Below are 20,756 nucleotides of genomic sequence, written 5' to 3' on the forward strand. Positions count from 1 at the left end.
ATCAAAATAGAATATACTTATCAAGCGATTGTTCCATTTATGTTACCAGATTCAATGCTGCTGGGATTCAAACAGAGTATGTCAAAGAAAGCTCTCGAGCTGCTTATTGTATAGTGCAGGGCACACTTCAAGTACACAAATGCGTCTAAAGTAAGTCAAAGAAAATCAGACTTGTACGTTTGACATCTTGTCGCTCTAATTATACTAGAAACACGGGGACAACCTGTACTTCTCATTCTTTTGTAGCCAATTATAACTAAGAAGCTTGTGTGCTATTCCCTACTCATTACTGCCCAACTACTGGGAAATGGATACTTGTGATATCATCCCAGATCATTCCACAGATGACATTCTTGAGAGGGGGGCTGTTACACACACATACACACACACACACACACACACACACATTCCACACTAGTGACAAAGATAAGGGTTTCTTGATTTTTTTTTTTAAAAGCCCACTCCCCAAATGTTTGAGATTATCTGGCTCTGTACATGTTCTTTGCACCTTCTTCTGCCACAGCTCCATCATTTCCTTGTCAGTTGCATACATGGCCTACTTAAATAATATGAATAAAAATCAACCACTCATAGCTTGAAGGAAGGGTACCAGCATGGCTTCAAGTCCATAGGAAACTGACTGTTACTGGATGTCCATCCTGGCTCTCGTTCATACACTGGGTCATTAAAAAGCCTAGCTTCCTTGCCATGCACAGGATTTTGCCTGCAAGATCCCATTAGTGCTAGTGGGTCATTTTCCTTCCATCACCCCACAGATGAAAAGGAGAAGGTGCATCTTTGATGAAGTGCTAATGTTACACAGGGCTCAGGCCACTTAAAGGTTTCCTTTGTTCTCGTCCTATGGCAATCCTGTGGGAGACTTAAGACCACTCTCTGCTATACGAAGAGTTTATAAAGGCGGTATTAAGTTGTGGTGCTAAGTGCAGCTTCAGTAATGAAAATAAGAATGAGTCCCCTGCTTATAAAGCCAAACTCATCCACCTTGGTACGTCTGAGGCTTATATCCTACATGGCTTGAATCAATATTTTCTGCTCTTTAACAACACAAGGGAAAGATTACTACTTTTCCTCAATAAGCTTTAAAAACTTATTTGGGCAAGTAAGTGTGCTGATAGGAAAAAAAGTAGGAAGTAGCAGGAAATGGGGAAAGGAAGTAAGTGCATTTTAGGATTAGCTCTCTCCCTATGTGCTGCCTTACCATTCTTCTTTCTTTTCTGATTCTTATCTACTGTGACTTCAATCCGTCAGTTGACTGACAATATTTATTGATTGCCCACTGTGCTTGTAGTCCAGTACTAGGCACTGTGGGAGAATCTAAGACAAAGACACAATCTCTATCCTCCAGGAGGTTACAATCAGAAAGAGGAAGATTGGTTGTCAAATATGTAGCATCCCATACATAACTTTGAGTACTAAGTTCTACATCTGAAAAACCTGAAGCAGTGACAAGAATTCTTAATTCAACTCCCACTGTTCTCTAATACTACATTCATTAGGCCCAGAGGAAAGCTGAAATTTCCTAACAAATTTAGTTCAGCAAATGAATGCAGGGAGCACTTCCTTGCATTGATATTGGATATGTAATAGCATAAAGTTCAGCCCACAATCTCAGATGAGCAAGAAAGGTCACTTTCTCTACTTTTCTGTAACTCACCTTGGTTTCTGTTTTGAGCTCTGATTCTTTGAGTTAGTGAAACTGTAATCTCAGGCAATTTCAGTTCCCTTATTTCCTTGGGATTATGTCTAGATGATTTGGAGGTGGGGGGCTTCCATTGTACCGGTGTCTGGGGAGGTAGAGAGATTGCACAGGAGTTGGTCTCAAATATTCTATATTAATTGCTTAGGTGCCCACTGAATTGCTACCCAGCATCTTCTTTCTTGTGTGCATGACCTCCTCAGGCCAGGCTTTTTCTGCTTGCTCCTGCTCTGCTCTGGGAATTGTTCCGTTGCTGCCACACCACAAGGGGTTATGAAAAGTTCTGTCAGGCTAAGAAAGCTCCCAGCATGTCTGAATCTACTATGCATCTATTTCGTCTCAAGGATATCACTGCTGCCTCTGGGTTCTCTTGAGGAAATGCACACAGATCAATATTACTTTCCTCAACCTACATGAGGTTTTGGCATCCACCAGGGCTCAGACCTCAAGTCAGATCACTATGTCCTCTATTGGGCAACGACTATATTCAAACTTCTCCTCCAATTTTCTCTCCTGCTTGCCCACATGAGGGGCAGGAAAGCTTTACTCTTCTCATGTAATTGCCTGTATGTTCTGTCTATTTCACTCCTCTAAGAGTCTTGAATTTTAAGGATCAAATACATAAAGATAACTTTATATCTTTGGTCTCTGAGGCAAATAAAACACAATCACTTGAAATTTAAGTGAGAGAAAAGACTAAGGAGAGAAAGGAAATATGGAAGGGAAAAATCAAATGTTTCAAAAATAGTATCCTATTTCAGATCAAAAACATGCTTTCCTTTAATATTAAGAATGATGGTTAATAGTCAATAGATGTTTCCTTTTATTTAAAAGGTGAGGGAAGTAAGCATATCCAGTACCTTCAGTACAAACTATGCAGGATCAGTGGCATCCTAGTGTAATACTTAGAGCTTTAGTTAGTAGGTCAGGGACCTAAGTTCTCAGTTTTGTTTTTTGTTTCTTTTTTTGCGGTACGCAGGCCTCTCACTGTTGTGGGCTCTCCCGTTGCGGAGCACAGGCTCCGGACGCGCAGGCTCAGCGGCCGTGGCTCACGGGCCCAGCCGCTCCGCGGCATGTGGGATCTTCCCGGACCGGGGCACAAACCCGTGTCCCCTGCATCGGCAGGTGGACTCTCAACCACTGCGCCACCAGGAAGCCCAGTTCTGTTTTTATGGCTAAATGACTTTAAGCAAGCTTAGTTTTCTCATCAGTACAATCAGGGGTGTTCTGTGTGTTGCTTGATTTTTACCCTACTTACCAGGTTAGCCTATTACTGTTTTATGGATGGTGGCAGAAGACACAAGCTTTCTGGGTCAGACACCAAGCACTTTATTACTCATGACTTAACAGTGTGAGCATCAGCATGTGTATCAGTTCTCCTTCCTCCCAAGTCCCATGAAAACAATACAGAGGGGCCCAGAGAGCATTAGGAATATAGGAGTTTTGTGTTACAGTGGGAGAAGGTAACGTGAAAGTTAAATAAAATGGTTAACGTGAGAGAGTAAATCCAAATGACAATGCAAAGTCAGAGAAGTAAGTAGCTAAATAGAATATGTTACCAGGACTTGTAAACAGGAGTAGTATATTATGGAAATTTGGGGTCACCCTCCTTATGTTCTGCATTGATTATTTACTAGAGTCAGTTAATTACATCTACTCAGTGCTACACAGATATGATGAATAATCTTTAATAGAAAAGAAACAGAATCAAACTTGGATTGCAGTCTCTTTTTTTAAGTAGTTGTCCATAAAGTTGGGAAATCTTAAACGTAGAGACATGAAGATGACAAGCAGAGCAAAGTGTCCCACTAGAAACTGTAATAAAATTGGGAAAAATTAATTGATAACTTGTCAATAGATCCCAGAACAGCATAAAGAATTCAGAGTGGTATGCCTTTACCTAAAAGATGAAATACTTGAAAAGGAATGGAATATTCAGGTATATATAGTCTACTATGGGAGTGAGTTAGTGAACAAGTTAGGTGCAAGCAAGGATAATAGGTTCAAGCATACTAGAAAAGGCAATTTTAGACATTAGACATTTAGAATTCATTGAGCTTCTAGTTAACAGAAAGGCCTAGAACTCTCTAAGCAGAATGTAGATTTGATAATAACACCTGCTAACATCTACTACATATTTTCATTCTGAAAGATTCTTTCCATTATTTTATCTCATTTAATCCTCACACAACCCTATGGAATAGGTTTTATTGCTCCCATTTTAGAAATGAGATTACTAAGGATCAGAGAAACTAAAAAAAAAAAAAAAAAAAAAAAAGCTCAAAGCCATAGAGTCGGTAAATAACTGGACTTGGATTTTATTGGGTTGGCCAAAAAATTCTTTTGGGTTCCTCCATAATATCTTATGGAAAAACGTGAACGAACTTTTTGGCCAACCCAATAATTCAGGGACCACTTCATGGTACATGTTCCTTCCATTTGGCCACACTGTATCGAACTCACTTAAGTTCTCTGTGGAAATAGCTTCTAGAAATTGCTTCTAGTGCTGATGTATTATTCAAACACCTCTGTTGTTTTGTACTTTTTTTTTTACATCTTTATTTGAGTATAATTGCTTTACAATGGTGTGTTAGTTTCTGCTTTATAACAAAGTGAATCAGTTATACATATACATATGTTCCCATATCTCTTCCCTCTTGCGTCTCCCTCCCTCCCACCCTCCCTATCCCACCCCTCCAGGGGGTCACAAAGCACCGAGCTGATATCCCTGTGCTATGCGGCTGCTTCCCACTAGCTATCTACCCTACGTTTGGTAATGTATATATGTCCATGCCTCTCTCTCGCTTTGTCACAGCTTACCCTTCCCCCTCCCCATATCCTCAAGTCCATTCTCTAGTAGGTCTGTGTCTTTATTCCTGTCTTACCCCTAGGTTCTTCATGACATTTTTTTCCTTAAATTCCATATGTATGTGTTAGCATACGGTATTTGTCTTTCTCTTTCTGACTTCACTCTGTATGACAGACTCTAGGTCTATCCACCTCATTACAAATAGCTCAATTTCCTTTCTTTTTATGGCTGAGTAATATTCTATTGTATATATGTGCCACATCTTTTTTTTAACATCTTTATTGGGGTATAATTGCTTTACAATGGTGTGTTAGTTTCTGCTCTATAAGAAAGTGAATCAGTTATACATATACATATGTTCCCATATCTCTTCCCTCTTGCGTCTCCCTCCCTCCCACCCTCCCTATCCAACCCCTCCAGGCGGTCATAAAGCACCGAGCTGATATCCCTGTGCTATACGGCTGCTTCCCACTAGCTATCTGCCTTACGTTTGTTAGTGTATATATATGTCCATGCCTCTCTCTCGCTTTCTCACAGCTCACCCTTCCCCCTCCCCATATCCTCAAGTCCATTCTCTAGTAGGTCTGTGTCTTTATTCCTGTCTTACCCCTAGGTTCTTCATGACATTTTTTTTTCTTAAATTCCATATATATGTGTTAGCGTATGGTATTTGTCTTTCTCTTTCTGACTTACTTCACTCTGTATGACAGACTCTAGGTCTATCCACCTCATTACAAATGGCTCAATTTCGTTTCTTTTTATGGCCGAGTAATATTCCATTGCACATCTTCTTTATCCATTCATCCGATGATGGGCACTTACGTTGTTTCCATCTCCGGGCTATTGTAAATAGAGCTGCAATGAACATTTTGGTACATGACTCTTTTTGAATTTTGGTTTTCTCAGGGTATATGCCCAGTAGTGGGGTTGCTGAACCAATTCACATTCCCACCAGCAGTGCAAGAGTGTTCCCTTTTCTCCACACCCTCTCCAGCATTTATTGTTTCTAGATTTTTTGATGATGGCCATTCTGACTGGTGTGAGATGATATCTCATTGTAGTTTTGATTTGCATTTCTCTAATGATTAATGATGTTGAGCATTCTTTCATGTGTTTGTTGGCAGTCTGTATATCTTTTCTGGAGAAATGTCTATTTAGGTTTTCTGCCCGTTTTTGGATTGGGTTGTTTGTTTTTTTCTTATTGAGCTGCATGAGCTGCTTGTAAATTCTGGAAATTAATCCTTTGTCAGTTGCTTCATTTGCAAATATTTTCTCCCATTCTGAGGGTTGTCTTTTGGTCTTGTTTATGGTTTCCTTTGTTGTGCAAAAGCTTTGAAGTTTCATTAGGTCCCATTTGTTTATTTTTGTTTTTATTTCCATTTCTCTAGGAGGTGGGTCAAAAAGGATCTTGCTGTGATTTATGTCATAGAGTGTTCTGCCTATGTTTTCCTCTAAGAGTTTGATAGTTTCTGGCCTTACATTTAGGTCTTTAATCCATTTTGAGCTTATTTTTGTGTATGGTGTTAGGGAGTGATCTAATCTCATACTGTTACATGTACCTGTCCAGTTTTCCCAGCACCACTTATTGAAGAGGCTGTCCTTTCTCCATTGTACATTCCTGCCTCCTTTATCAAAGATAAGGTGACCATATGTGTGTGGGTTTACCTCTGGGCTTTCTATCGTGTTCCACTGATCTTTCTGTTTTTGTGCCAGTACCATACTGCCTTGATTACTGTAGCTTTGTAGTATAGTCTGAAGTCAGGAAGCCTGATTCCTCCAGCCTCGTTTTTCGTTCTCAAGATTGCTTTGGCTATTCGGGGTCTTTTGTGTTTCCATACTAATTGTGAAAGTTTTTGTTCTAGTTGTGTGAAAAATGCCAGTGGTAGTTTGATAGGGATTGCATTGAATCTGTAGATTGCTTTAGGTAGTAGAGTCATTTTCACAATGTTGATTCTTCCAATCCAAGAACATGGTATATCTCTCCATCTATTTGTATCATCTTTAATTTCTTTCATCAGTGTCTTATAATTTTCTGCATACAGGTCTTTTGTCTCCTTAGGTAGGTTTATTCCTAGATATTTTATTCATTTTGTTGCAATGGTAAATGGGAGTGTTTTCTTGATTTCACTTTCAGATTTTTCATCATTAGTGTAGAGGAATGCCAGAGATTTCTGTGCATTAATTTTGTATCCTGCTACTTTACCACATTCATTGATTAGCTCTTAGTAGTTTCCTGGTAGCATCTTTAGGATTCTCTATGTATAGTATCATGTCATCTGCAAACAGTGACAGCTTTACTTCTTCTTTTCTGATTTGGATTCCTTTTATTTCCTTTTCTTCTCTGATTGCTGTGGCTAAAACTTCCAAAACTAGGATGAATAAGAGTGGTGAGAGTGGGCAACCTTGTCTTGTTCCTGATCTTAGTGGAAATGCTTTCAGTTTTTCACCATTGAGGACAATGTTGGCTGTAGGTTTGTCATATATGGCCTTTATTATGTTGAGGAAAGTTCCCTCTATGCCTACTTTCTGCAGGGTTTTTTTCATAAATGGGTGTTGAATTTTGTTGAAAGCTTTCTCTGCATCTACTGAGATGATCATATGGTTTTTCTCCTTCAGTTTGTTAATATGCTTTATCACATTGATAGATTTGCGTATATTGAAGAATCCTTGCATTCTGGGAATAAACCCCACTTGATTATGGTGTATCATCCTTCTAATGTGCTGTTGGATTCTGTTTGCTAGTATTTTGTTGAGGATTTTTGCATCTATGTTCATTATAGATGAACCTGTAGTTTTCTTTCTTTGTGACATCCTTGTCTGGTTTTGGTATCAGGGTGATGGTGGCCTCGTAGAATGAGTTTGGGAGTGTTCCTCCCTCTGCTTTATTTTGGAAGAGTTTGAGAAGGATAGGTGTTAGCTCTTCTCTAAACGTTTGATAGAATTCACCTGTGAAGCCATCTGGTCCTGGGCTTTTGTTTGTTGGAAGATTTTTAATCACAGTTTCAATTTCAGTGCTTGTGATTGGTCTGTTCATATTTTCTATTTCTTCCTGATTCAGTCTTGGCAGGTTGTGCATTTCTAAGAATTTGTCCATTTCTTCCAGATTGTCTATTTTATTGGCATAGAGTTGCTTGTAGTAATCTCTCATGATATTTTGTATTTCTGCAGTGTCGGTTGTTACTTCTCCTTTTTTCATTTCTAATTCTATTGATTTGAGTCTTCTCCCTTTTTTTCTTGATGAGTCTGGCTAATGGTTTATCAATTTTCTTTATCTTCTCAAAGAACCAGCTTTTAGTGTTACTGATCTTTGTTATCGTTTCCTTCATTTCTTTTTCATTTATTTCTGATCTGATTTTTATGATTTCTTTCCTTCTGCTAACTTTGGGGTTTTTTTGTTCTTCTTTCTCTAATTGCTTGAGGTGCAAGGTTAGGTTGTTTATTCGAGATGTTTCCTGTTTCTTAAGGTAGGATTGTATTGTGATAAACTTCCCTCTTAGAACTGCTTTTGCTGCATCCCATAGATTTTGGGTCGTCGTGTCTCCATTGTCATTTGTTTCTAGGTATTTTTTAATTTCCTTTTTGATTTCTTCAGTGATCACTTCGTTATTAAGTAGTGTATTGTTTAGCCTCCATGTGTTTGTATTTTTTACAGATCTTTTCCTGTAATTGATATCTAGTCTCATAGTGTTGTGGTCAGAAAAGATACTTGATACAATTTCAATTTTCTTAAATTTACCAAGGCTTGATATGTGACCCAAGATATGATCTATCCTGGAGAATGTTCCATGAGCACTTGAGAAAAATATGTATTCTGTGTTTTTGGATGGAATGTCCTATAAATATCAATTATGTCCATCTTGTTTAATGTATCATTTAAAGCTTGTGTTTCCTTATTTATTTTCATTTTGGATGATCTGTCCATTGGTGAAAGTGGGGTGTTATAGTCCCCTACTACGAATGTGTTACTGTCGATTTCCCCTTTTATGGCTGTTAGTATTTGCCTTATGTATCGAGGTGCTCCTATGTTGGGTGCATAAATATTTACAATTGTTATATCTTCTTCTTGGATCGATCCCCTTGATCATTATGTAGTGTCATTCTTTGTCTCTTCTAATAGTCTTTATTTTAAAGTCTATTTTGTCTGATATGAGAATTGCTACTCCAGCTTTCTTTCGGTTTCCATTTGCATGAAATAACTTTTTCCATCTCCTCACTTTCAGTCTGTATGTGTCTCTAGGTCTGAAGTGGGTCTCTTGTGGACAGCAAATATATGGGTCTTGTTTTTGTATCCATTCAGCCAATCTGTGTCTTTTGGTGGGAGCATTTAGTCCATTTACATTTAAGGTAATTATCAATATGTATGTTCCTATTCCCATTTTCTAAATTGTTTTGGGTTCGTTATTGTAGGTCTTTTACTTCTCTTGTGTTTCTTGCCTAGAGAAGTTCCTTTAGCAGTTGTTGTAAAGCTGGTTTGGTGGTGCTGAACTCTCTCAGCTTTTGCTTGTCTAAAGGTTTTAATTTCTCCATCAAATGTGAATGAGATCCTTGCTGGGTAGAGTAATTTTGGTTGAAGGTTTTTCTCCTTCATCACTTCAAATATGTCCTGCCAGTCCCTTCTGGCTAGCAGAGTTTCTGCTGAAAGATCTGCTGTTAACCTTATGGGGATTCCCTTGTGTGTTATTTTCCCCTTGCTGCTTTTAATATGTTTTCTTTGTATTTAATTTTTGACAGTTTGATTAATATGTGTCTTGGCGTATTTCTCCTTGGATTTATCCTGTATGGGACTCTCTGTGCTTCCTGGACTTGATTAACTATTTCCTTTCCCATATTAGGGAAGTTCTCAACTATAATCTCTTCAAATATTTTCTCAGTCCCTTTCTTTTTCTCTTCTTCTTCTGGAACCCCTATAATTCAAATGTTGGTGCGTTTGACGTTGTCCCAGAGGTCTCTGAGACTGTCCTCAGTTCTTTTCGTTCTTTTTTCTTTATTCTGCTCTGCAGTAGTTATTTCCACTATTTTATCTTCCAGGTCACTTATGTGTTCTTCTGCCTCAGTTATTCTGCTATTGATCCCATCTAGAGTATTTTTAATTTCATTTATTGTGTTGTTCATCGTTGTTTGTTTCATCTTTAGTTCTTCTAGGTCCTTGTTAAATGTTTCTTGCATTTTGTCTATTCTATTTCCAAGATTTTGGATCATTTTTACTATCATTATTCTGAATTCTTTTTCAGGTAGACTGCCTATTTCCTCTTCATTTGTTAGGTCTGGTGGGTTTTTATCTTGCTCCTTCATCTGCTGTATGTTTTTCTGTCTTCTCATTTTGCTTATCTTACTGTGTTTGGGGTCTCCTTTTTGCAGGCTGCAGGTTTGTAGTTCCCGTTGTTTTTGGCGTCTCTCCCCAGTGGCTAAGGTTGGTTCAGTGGGTTGTGTAGGCTTCCTGGTAGAGGGGACTAGCGCCAGTGTTCTGGTGGATGAGGCTGGATCTTGTCTCTCTGGTGGGCAGGTCCACGTCTGGTGTGTGTTTTGGGGTGTCTGTGGACTTATTATGATTTTAGGCAGCCTCTCTGCTAATGGGTGGGGTTGTGTTCCTGTCTTGCTAGTTGTTTGGCATAGGATGTCCAGCACTGTAGCTTGCTGGTCGTTGAGTGAAGCTGGGTGCTGGTGTTGAGATGGAGATCTCTGGGAGATTTTCGCTGTTTGATAATATGTGGAGCTGGGAGGTCTCTTGTGGACCAGTGTCCTGAAGTTGGCTCTCCCTCCTCAGAGGCACAGCACTGACTCTTGGCTGCAGCACCAAGAGCCTTTCATCCACACGGCTCAGAATAAAAGGGAGAAAAAGTAGAAAGAAAGAATTAGTAGAAGTAGAAAGAAAGAAAGAAAGAAAGAAAGGAGGGAGGGAGGAAGGAAGGAAGGAGGGAAGGAAGGAAAAAAAGAGATAAAGTAAAATAAAATAAAGTTAAAATATAATAAAGTTATTAGAATAAGAAAATAATTATTAAGAGAAAAAAAGAAAAAAAATTTTAAAAATGGATGGATAGAACCCTAGGACAAATGGTGGAAGCAAAGCTATACAGACAAAATCTCACACAGAAGCATACACATACACACTCACAAAAAGAGGAAAAGGGGAAAAAATTCATAAATCTTGCTCTCAAAGTCCACCTCCTCAATTTGGGATGATGCGTTGTCCAAAGGAGGGAAGGAAGGAAAGAAAGAAAGAAAGAAAGAAGATTAAAATAAACTTATTAAAATAAAAAATAATTATTAAGGAAAAAAATGAAAAAAAAAAAAAAACCGGACGGATAGAACCCTAGGACAAATGGCGGAAGCAAAGCTATACTGACAAAATGTCACACAAAGGCATACACATACACACTCACAAAAAGAGGAAAAGGGGAAAAAATCATAAAGCTTGCTCTCAAAGTCCACCTCCTCAATTTGGGATGATTCGTTGTCCATTCAGGTACTCCACAGATGCAGGTACATCAAGTTGATTGTGGAGCTTTAATCCGCTGCTTCTGAGGCTGCCGGGAGAGATTTCCCTTTCTCTTCTTTGTTCTCACGGCTCCCAGGGGCTCAGCTTTGGATTTGGCCCCGCCTCTGCGTGTAGTTCGCCGGAGGGCGTCTGTTCTTCGCTCAGGCAAGACGGCGTTAAAGGAGCCGCTGATTCGGGGGCTCTGGCTCACTCAGGCCTGGGGGGAGGGAGGGGCACGGAGTGCGGGGCGGGCCTGCGGCGGCAGAGGCCGGCGTGACGTTGCACCAGCCTGAGGCGCACCGTGTGTTCTCCCGGGGAAGTTGTCCCTGGATCACGGGACCCAGGCAGTGGCAGGCCGCACAGGCTCCCCGGAAGTGGGGTGTGGATAGTGACCTGTGCTCGCACACGCACACAGGCTTCTTGGTGGTGGCGGCAGCAGCAGCCTCAGCGTCTCATGCCCGTCTTTGGGGTCCGCGCTTTTAGCCGCAGCTCGCGCCCGTCTCTGGAGCTCCTTTAAGCAGCGCTCTTAATCCCCTCTCCTCACGCACCAGGAAACAAAGAGGGAAGAAAACGTCTCTTGCCTCTTCGGCAGGTCCAGACTTTTCCCCAGACTCCCTCCCGGCTAGCCGTGGCGCACTAGCCCCCTGCAGGCTGTGTTCACGCCGCCAACCCCAGTCCTCTCCCGGCGCTCCGACCGAGGCCCGAGCCTCAGCTCCCAGCCCCGCCCGCCCTGGCGGGTGAGCAGACAAGCCTCTGGGGCTGGTGAGTGCCGGTCGGCACCGATCCTCTGTGCGGGAATCTCTCCGCTTTGCCCTCCGCACCCCTGTTGCTGCGCTCTCCTCCGCGGATCCGGAGCTTTCCCCCTCCGCCACCCGCAGTCTCTGCCTGCGAAGGAACTTCCTAGTGTGTGGAAAGCTTTGCTCCTTCATAGCGCCCTCCCAGTGGTATAGTTCCCATCCCTATTCTTTTGTCTCTGTTTTTTCTTTTGCCCTACCCAGGTACGTGGGGGGTTTCTTGCCTTTTGGGAGGTCTGAGGTCTTCTGCCAGCGTTTAGTAGGTGTTCTGTAGGAGTTGTTCCACGTGTAGATGTATTTCTGGTGTATCTGTGGGAAGGAAGGTGATCTCTGTGTCTTACTCTTCCGCCATCTTCCCCTGTTTTGTACTTTTAAGAAAATATATAGTCATTAATTTACTTTTTAAAATTAATTTAATGAAAAATAAACCTACTTTTTTGTGTGTTCTACTGTTGTTTAAAGTCAATGTTAAGTTACTTTTGTGACCAAAATTTTTGTCTTCCCACAGGTGACTTGTATATAGGAGGAGTGGCCAAGGAAACATATAAATCCTTGCCGAAACTCGTCCATGCCAAGGAGGGCTTTCAAGGCTGCCTGGCATCAGTTGATCTAAATGGACGGCTTCCAGACCTCATCTCAGATGCTCTTTTCTGCAATGGACAGATTGAGAGAGGCTGTGAAGGTACTAGATCTTTGTTATCACACTCAAAATAATTCTAATTCCACCTATAAATGAGAACAGCAAAATTCTCTGGCAGGCAATATTTTCATTTCTGACAATTGACCAAACCCCCAGTTACGGCTTAAAAGTCCTTATTCATGTTTTAAACTTTTCATCCCATAAATCTTAAATTTTCTGGACTGTTTGCAAACCTAGACTAATGCCTGATATAAAATGGGAGCTATGGATCTTGTTATTTTCTGCTTCTTTGCATTCTTTAGTTCACCTAATTAGTGTGCTAATCACTTCTGCAGTGCTTTCGTTATAGCATTAAATAAATACTCCACTTGGACTAGAAAAACATATTTACTCCAGCAAATGTTAATCAATTTGAGCCTGCTTTTTGACATCTACATTCAATAGGATACAACAAGAGAATAACATTCAGATACCCATTCTCAAATCATGGTTTGGTTTGTTTCTACCTGGCAGCAAGAGTGTCTCCCACATATTATCAGTTTGTTTTAGCAAAAATTGGTTTCTTCTGTTACCCAAAGCTAATATTCCATACTTCAGAAATGTGCTCAAGTATCTTTCTGTACTTTCGTGTTCTCTATCAGACTAAGATCTGTAGGAGTACTTTTTGATTGCTACTTTCATTTTAGATAATTTTCACTTCAACACCTCAGGTTATTTGAGCCAATTCTCCCTCCACAAATGCAATTTAATCACATTATCCTGAATTTTGTAGCTGTGAATGTGTTGCTGCTTCTCTTTTAATGTTGAATACAGTTTGGGCCATTTTGAAAATTTTAGATTCATAAGGAAATTTCATATGGGGGAAGCGAAGAAAGATGTGAATTCCTGTCTCCCAGGAGATTATGAATCATGTCTTCTTAGCCAAAATAATGCTATTAGATTTAGCAATTACCTAAGTACATGTAAATTTTTTATTTGGAAATACATTTTTTTCTCTCTGTAACATATGTTTCCCTGAAAAGTCAGGTGAAATTCAAATTGTGTTTTAATCACGCCAGAGGATAAGATTATTTAATGGAAATCTTTGTTGAGTTCATTTTTAATGTTTTGCTGTATTTATTTACTTTGTTTCAAATTTTGGTATAAATGCCCTTTTGTGAAACAAAGGGAAACTATGTGTTTTCTCCTTTTACCAATTTAGCAAAGGAAACAAAATTGTTAAGTGAGTAAATTCTCTCTAGTGGATGGAGACAAAAATGTGGGACATAACTTTGATTCTTGGAGGTGATCTAATAAGTGAGAATATATGGGGTTTTTTTTTGTTTTTTTTAAAGGTACTGCAAAATCTTCTGAAAACATTTTTCAAACATAGGCCTTTCGGGCTTCCCTGGTGGCACAGTGGTTGAGAGTCCGCCTGCCAATGCAGGGGACGCGGGTTCGTGCCCCGGACCGGGAGGATCCCACATGCCGCGGAGCGGCTGGGCCCGTGAGCCATGGCCGCTGAGCCTGCGCGTCCCGAGCCTGTGCTCCGCAACGGGAGAGGCCACAACAGTGAGAGGCCCGCGTATCGCAAAAAAAAAAAAAAAAAAATAGGCCTTTCTACAAGTTGCCCGGTAAATTCTCACCTACAAGAAATGGTGGGAGCAGACAGACACATTCACAGCTAAACACTCACAAGATAGTAAACCAAACCCACACACATGACCTCCCACCACTGGCACATAATGTGAGTGGGTGAGTGGAAGGGAAAACTAATAAGAAATGTACTGAGAAAGTGTATTTACAGAAATAAAATTTGGTGTTATTTTCCATCATAACCTAATAAGCAATTTGGTTGAGGTGATTGTACATCTTCTTGGGTAATTTTAAACTATGGTTTGAACATCTGAAATCATTCAGTAGATTATGACATTGGCTCCTTCCTTACCTTATCTAGTTTGCTTTAATATCTGAGCTTTAATAATTCTCACCCTCTTTTACTCCCTTTTCTTTTATTTTTAGAATGTTGCCATGCTCCTGCCTTTCTGCCTTGACACTTCCCTGATTTTTTTCATTCCAATGTCAAGGTTAACAATTTTTAATGTATGATTATTTCTGTCCTCTGTGGTTCCTAGGAATAATCTCAGATGTACCTGTCAGAGGTGTAATTGATGAGATATACGTATTTTTAGGATTGGTGGTAAACTTCTAGATTCTCAATACATTATTTCTCTAAAGATTGTTCTCATGGGATTTTGAGCTCAAACCACATTGGAGTCACTTAACTTCCATATGAATAGAAATAGTTTAAATTTGACATCACTAAATGATATCTTGTCAAGATTTTCCACCATTTCTACCCAAGACCCACAAATGTCTAAAGTTCTTTCATGTAAAAAATCATTGGCCTTCTCTCAATAATCACTTGCTCCCTTTCATCTCTGACTTATTTCAGTGAGTAATAGCTGACTTTATTTACACACCACGTTAGCTAGCAGAGGGAACTTACCTTGTCCTTTTCCCTTTACATTAATGTTTCTCAACTTGAGCAAGTATTGGAATCACCTGGAAAATTGTTAAAACCCATGTTACTTGACACCAACCCAAGGTTTCTGATTCAGTAGGTCTAGGATGGGGCTCTAGAATTTACATTTCTAGCAAGTTCCTAAATGATGCTGCTGCTTTTGGTCTGACACCAGACTTTGAAAATTACTGCCTGGAAAGGCATTGACCTGCTTACTTAAGAGAAAATAGAGACTGGCAATCCACCAATAATCAGGCTCAGTTAAGCTGAATGCTGAGTCAAGATAACTTCCATACATGAAGTCAGTGAAACAGTTTTTAATCTAGGCACTTGCATAGACTCACAACATTCAACACTGGAATTGCACTATAAGCTACAGAAATACTTCACTATTAAAGCTACCATCGATTAAGCACTGGTAGCAGTAAGTTTACATATGCAATTTCATTTCCCAAAACTCTATCAATTAGGTATTACTGTTTTGTTTTTTTTTTTAGAAGAGTAAATTGAGCCTTAGAGGTGTAAGGTGACCTTCCTAAGGTCACACAGCACGTAAGTGGATGATGGAAGCTTTGAACCCAATTTTGCCTTACTTGAAATCCCAGGCATCTAAGCACTTTCCTATATTGTTTCTTTGGTTTCCAGACATTGTAGTTTTACCTTCACTTTCCTTTCCTTTTCAAACATCCTTATTATTTTTTTTTTATTTTTTTATTTTTCGGTACGCGGGCCTCTCACTGTTGTGGCCTCTCCCGTTCCGGAGCACAGGCTCCGGACGCGCAGGCTCAGCGGCCATGGCTCACGGGCCCAGCCGCTCCGCGGCATGTGGGATCTTCCCGGACCGGGGCACGAACCCGTGTCCCCTGCATCAGCAGGCGGACTCTCAACCACTGCGCCACCAGGGAAGCTCCCATATCCTTATTTTTAACCACTTAATACAAATATCCTTGTGGCTTGCTCCCAATTTTATTCACTGATAAAATAAAAAGGACATTATATAACTAAAAAGGAAATATAAATTCAGGGTTTTGTCTTGTGAAAATGACTCTCAATGTTTAAATATTTTTCAAGAAGGTGAGTACTTTAAAAAATGTGACTTGTCAGGCATAGGCATGCATTCACTTGTAATACCTGAATATATAAAGACTGTTGTGATAATGGAAAACATAATAAAGCATGTCTTTATGCTCACATAAAGGCTTGGCAGCTACTCTGAGTGGCTGCTCTACAATATGGGCAGGCAAGTTATTTTTTAGAATTGCAATTTTACCATTTTTAGAGTTAAGCATTATTTTGCAATTGTATTTCTGATAATTTTTGCAAAAAGAAAAACAAAAACACGGCTCTTCATCAGTTCTTGCTCCTGCTCTTTCCTTCTGCTGGGCAAGTCAGGGGAATAGTATCCTTTGATAACACAGCCCCTGACCCAGGCTGGGCTTGTACCAGAGGGAGGACTGTGCTAAGGAATATTGCTTTGAGGTTTTTTTTTTAAACAAGTATTAATTATTTTCAGTCTTTAATGCCATGGAATAAAGATCATTGGACCACTTACCTCTCACAGATTGGAAGAAAAACAAAAACTGAGCAAGTTAGTGTCTCTTAGCTCTTTGATGCAATAGGTGAGAAAAACTATTATATCCATTCAGGTCTCCCAGGCCTGGGAGATTTTTATTATTATTAAAAATGACTATTATTTTTGTTATTATTACTACACTGATTATTATTATTACTATTATTATTATTATTATATAATTAGTAGTTACAGTATTATGATTTCTGAATTTGTAAAAATTCATATTGAATGTTTAGGCTACATTCAATAACTTCTTATGAAGAATACCGTGACTAAGACATTTATAATAAAATTATGGTTGTAAGGAGGATGTTTAAAATTGATGTTTATAGGAACATCAATTTGTACAAAATCTAATCACAGATAATTCTCATGTATTCACTAGAGCAGTTACCTCAAAGGCTCTCAGTGTTAATAGCATCTAATTAGTCTGGTGTCTATTTTTGTATTTTCATAAAACCTAAGATTGTGTTTACTAGAAAATATCTTCAGTTTATACTCTAAAGGTATTGAGGTAGATGGTGTTCCCTTCCCACCTAAGATAACCCTTATTAGTGAGGTTCTACTGTAATAAATATTCACAGGGCAGTATTTAAGAGTTGAAGACAGTTATAGAGGAAGAGAAAATATAGATGTAACTCTGAGATCTGTAAGAAATCTATACCCAGTCTGGTAAAAGCAAAGATAAATACTCCACGTTGCAATCTTGTAAAGGAATTTTCTTTATGGGGAATTATACTGCAATTTGTTTCTTCCATCCTTTACTTTTTCTTTCATCTACCAAATGGTGTATACATTTTGATAGTTTGGTGTCACTGTAAGGTCCAACTGTTGACAGAGAATGGCTGGCATTACAGTTTTAAGCCTTAACTACAATAGCAAGATAAAAGACCTAGAGGGAAAAAAATAGAAAGGGATAATTGGTCTTCTGATGACCATCGTCTACACTGTATCTGCATGTGACAAATCTTCAACTAAGCAATGCAGTCACTTTGTGTCATCGGCTCAGTTAACCATAATATAAATACATATATAGTGAAATTCTAATCAATTATCGCTTTCTTGGTTTTGGCTTCTCTTAAGATTTATGGCTGTTAATTATTAATTTGTTTGCTCTACATAGCATTTCTCTCCCCCTTTACAGCAGCATGCTTTTTTGAATCTGAATGTTCTTCTATGTTTGCCCCATTTCAGTATTGCTTACTAACATTTAATATATTTTGCTTTTTTTTTTTTAATTTTGCTGACAAAGTTGCATTGATGAAAGCTGACTTGCAAGGTAGATAGCCCTGTGTGTATAAAACAAGACTGAAACCCCGTAATACACAGTGGAAACCTCAAAATAACATTTTTACATTTTTGCAGTAACTGTTATTTGAAGTTTTCATTTTTCCCCTTCTTGAATGTTGTGCAAGAAACTTCATTTTGTAGCATAGTTTGCATAGAGGCTTTCAGTCTTGAATGTTTGTATAGTGATTACCTTTAGTGCTTTGATCATCCTTTTTTTAGTTCTTTGTTTTTCAGTGTTCTAGTTAAGATTCTTTAGAAATAGACTAGCATTCTTTTTACTTGTATGTTACATGGGGGCATGTCATTTATACAGAGTTTTTAGTTTTATGTTTAATTGCATGAAATTGTTAAAGCATGTGGATTGATACTTGCCAACATACCTATCCAAAACACCCAGCAATCATAACTTTCTTCATAGTTTGTGCAGGAAAACTTCTAGAAACTTATAGGACATTTTTGTATAACTCTCTTCAGTGGTTCCTTTTTTTTTTTTTTTTTTTTTTTTTTGCTAATCTGTATCTCAGTTTCATGAAGTTATAATCTCCATCTCTCATGGTGTCTCTACCCATTGGTCAGAAGTTAAGGAGATCCATGCGTTTTTCTAAAGTCCAAACAGTGAGAGAGAATTATTGATGAAGGAATGAGATCACCTGCTACCATGATCATACGAGAAGCTATGTGCTTGCTTTTACTATTTGCTGGTCTAGTTTACTATTATAATGTATTTTGTCCTGTATTTGAAACTTGAGAAACCTTTATATTACAGCTTCTCTGTTCCTAATTCAGGTGTGTGAACTAGAACTTTCCAAACTAGTTTGGTCATGTACTTTGAGGTGTTGGCAACTACTAAATGTGACCTAGCTCATGTGTGAAACACTTTTAGATTTTTTTAAAGAACCCAAGTTGCTTTTGGATTGTTTTCAGGGCCCAGCACAACCTGCCAGGAGGACTCATGTTCCAACCAAGGCGTGTGCTTGCAGCAGTGGGACGGCTTCAGCTGTGACTGTAGCATGACTTCCTTCAGCGGGCCGCTCTGCAATGACCGTAAGTTCCCCTCTGAGTGTAGACTGATGCTCGTCGTTGCTTCCAGTTACTGTTTGATATCCCGGGTCTAAAGCTGGGAGTCTTTATATTATCCATGAATAAGTTAAACTGTCATAACCAGGAGGAGCATTTGGTTCCACAGAAAGGTCATGTTTGAAATACTAAAGTATCAATCAAGGATGCCATTAGCCAAAATCTGTGATGATGGTGATTCTTTGGTCTTCAACTCTTTGTTGGAATTTTTTAAATTGCTAATGGTCACCTTGTCGAAAATAATTTTTTCATTTCCTGTATGTGACACCCCTCCCCTAGTTTTTGAAAGAGGCTCCATGATGCTTTTTATTAAGTAATATTTCATTTCATAAGATTATATCTTGAGGGCTGGAATTTTAGTGAATTGACAGGTTCATTATGTTTCTCTCTCTACATCTTTTCAAGCCCATACTGCCTTTTACATTAAAAAACAGTATGTTTAAACTTTGTCCTTCAACTACTCTCCCTTATGTTTGTGTTTTTTCCCCTTTAGTCTCACAGTATAAGCATGACAGGGGACATCCCTGGCAATGCCGTGGTTAAGATTTCACCGTCCAGTGCAGGGGGAGTGGGTCAGGGAGCTAAGATCCCACATGCCTTGTGGCCAAAAAAAAAAAAAAAAAAAAAAACAAAACAAACATAAAACAGAAGCAATATTGAACAAATTCAATAAAGGCTTTAAAAATGGTCCACATCGAAAAAATTAAAAAATTACATTAAAAAAATAAGCATGACAAAGAAACACGACATTCACATTATATTATGGAATATTTGTGAGTGCCTAATTTATGTGATAGCAGTGTGGATTTTGAGACCATATTAACTGGTATGTGGGATGAAGTTCTGTTTCTTAACTTTCAAATAGATACTGCTTTACAACACTTCATCAAAATGATAATACAAGGGTTTCCTACAAAACTTTGCATTCCACTCTCTTGAGAAAATATATCTGACAGAGCCTTCTGGTTGTAAAATATAGTCCATGCTTATGTTGTAAATGCTACAACATTGAAGAAAAAGCTCTCGGATGGTGGGATAGCAGATGAGATGATTGAAGGTTTGGGCTTCCAAGCAAAGGCTGAGCTTGAGTATGGATTTAAAGAAAGACTAGAGCTTGTTCATTTTGACCTTTATCTATTTGAGGCTCTGTTCATGTCAGTAGATATGTGTATCATAAGGTTGAAGATGGGGTCAAACCAGAACGTGTTATTGAACTGAGTTGTTGCAGCCTAGCAATATAGTACAATTTCCTAGCTATCTTCAGGTTTCCTCTCCAAAATATTGAATATAGGAAGAACAAGCAACTAATACAAAGTAAATAGTACTTGGAAGAGACATGTAAAGGTCATACCACCACAGAAGAAGAAATATTTAGTCTTCATCCTACCAGTGAGCTCTTCCATTACAAGAATTACAAGAAACTTGAAGCCACAAACACATATTCAAACCATCACACATTTGCAAACACTGTATTTCTGCAAATCAAATCATTCTTACAAACATTAAACCACATTTAGAGTTATGTAAGTAACCTTATGTAAAGAGTCAATAAATACTTATATGTACATAAAGAAAAGCAAATCAAAGAAACTATATATCCTTTTAATAAAGATATGTAAATAGAATAGTAACGTCCTGCAGTTGCTCCTGCCCCAGAGAAAATAACATCAACTTATTTTCAAGGACAAACAGAAGACTGATAATTTGTTATGATTTTATTATGACAATTTTAAAATCCTGAGTATGATCCTGACAGATGTAGCTGAGAGAGCTTTTGTTTTGCGTGAAACTGGTTTTCATTTTGCTAAACAACTTTCTCTGCCAAACTTTGTGCTTAGTCTAGTTTCCATGTTTTACAAAACAGTTGTCATTTGCTTG

General features: G+C 38.8%; 1 protein-coding gene across 18 annotated transcripts in view; it reads left to right on the forward strand.

Moving 5' to 3' along the window:
- The window catches only part of NRXN1 (neurexin 1), a 1,127,862-nt gene that overhangs the window by 577,591 nt on the left and 529,515 nt on the right, over positions 1-20,756 (forward strand). For all 18 annotated transcript variants that reach the window (XM_065890685.1, XM_065890668.1, XM_065890670.1 and 15 more), the window contains 2 exons: positions 12,304-12,477; positions 18,726-18,845. In XM_065890685.1, the coding sequence (XP_065746757.1) occupies positions 12,304-12,477; positions 18,726-18,845 (294 nt within the window). The remainder of the gene's footprint in view (positions 1-12,303; positions 12,478-18,725; positions 18,846-20,756) is intronic.

This window comes from Phocoena phocoena, chromosome 14, assembly GCF_963924675.1.
Source record: "Phocoena phocoena chromosome 14, mPhoPho1.1, whole genome shotgun sequence".
Lineage (NCBI taxonomy): Eukaryota > Metazoa > Chordata > Mammalia > Artiodactyla > Phocoenidae > Phocoena > Phocoena phocoena.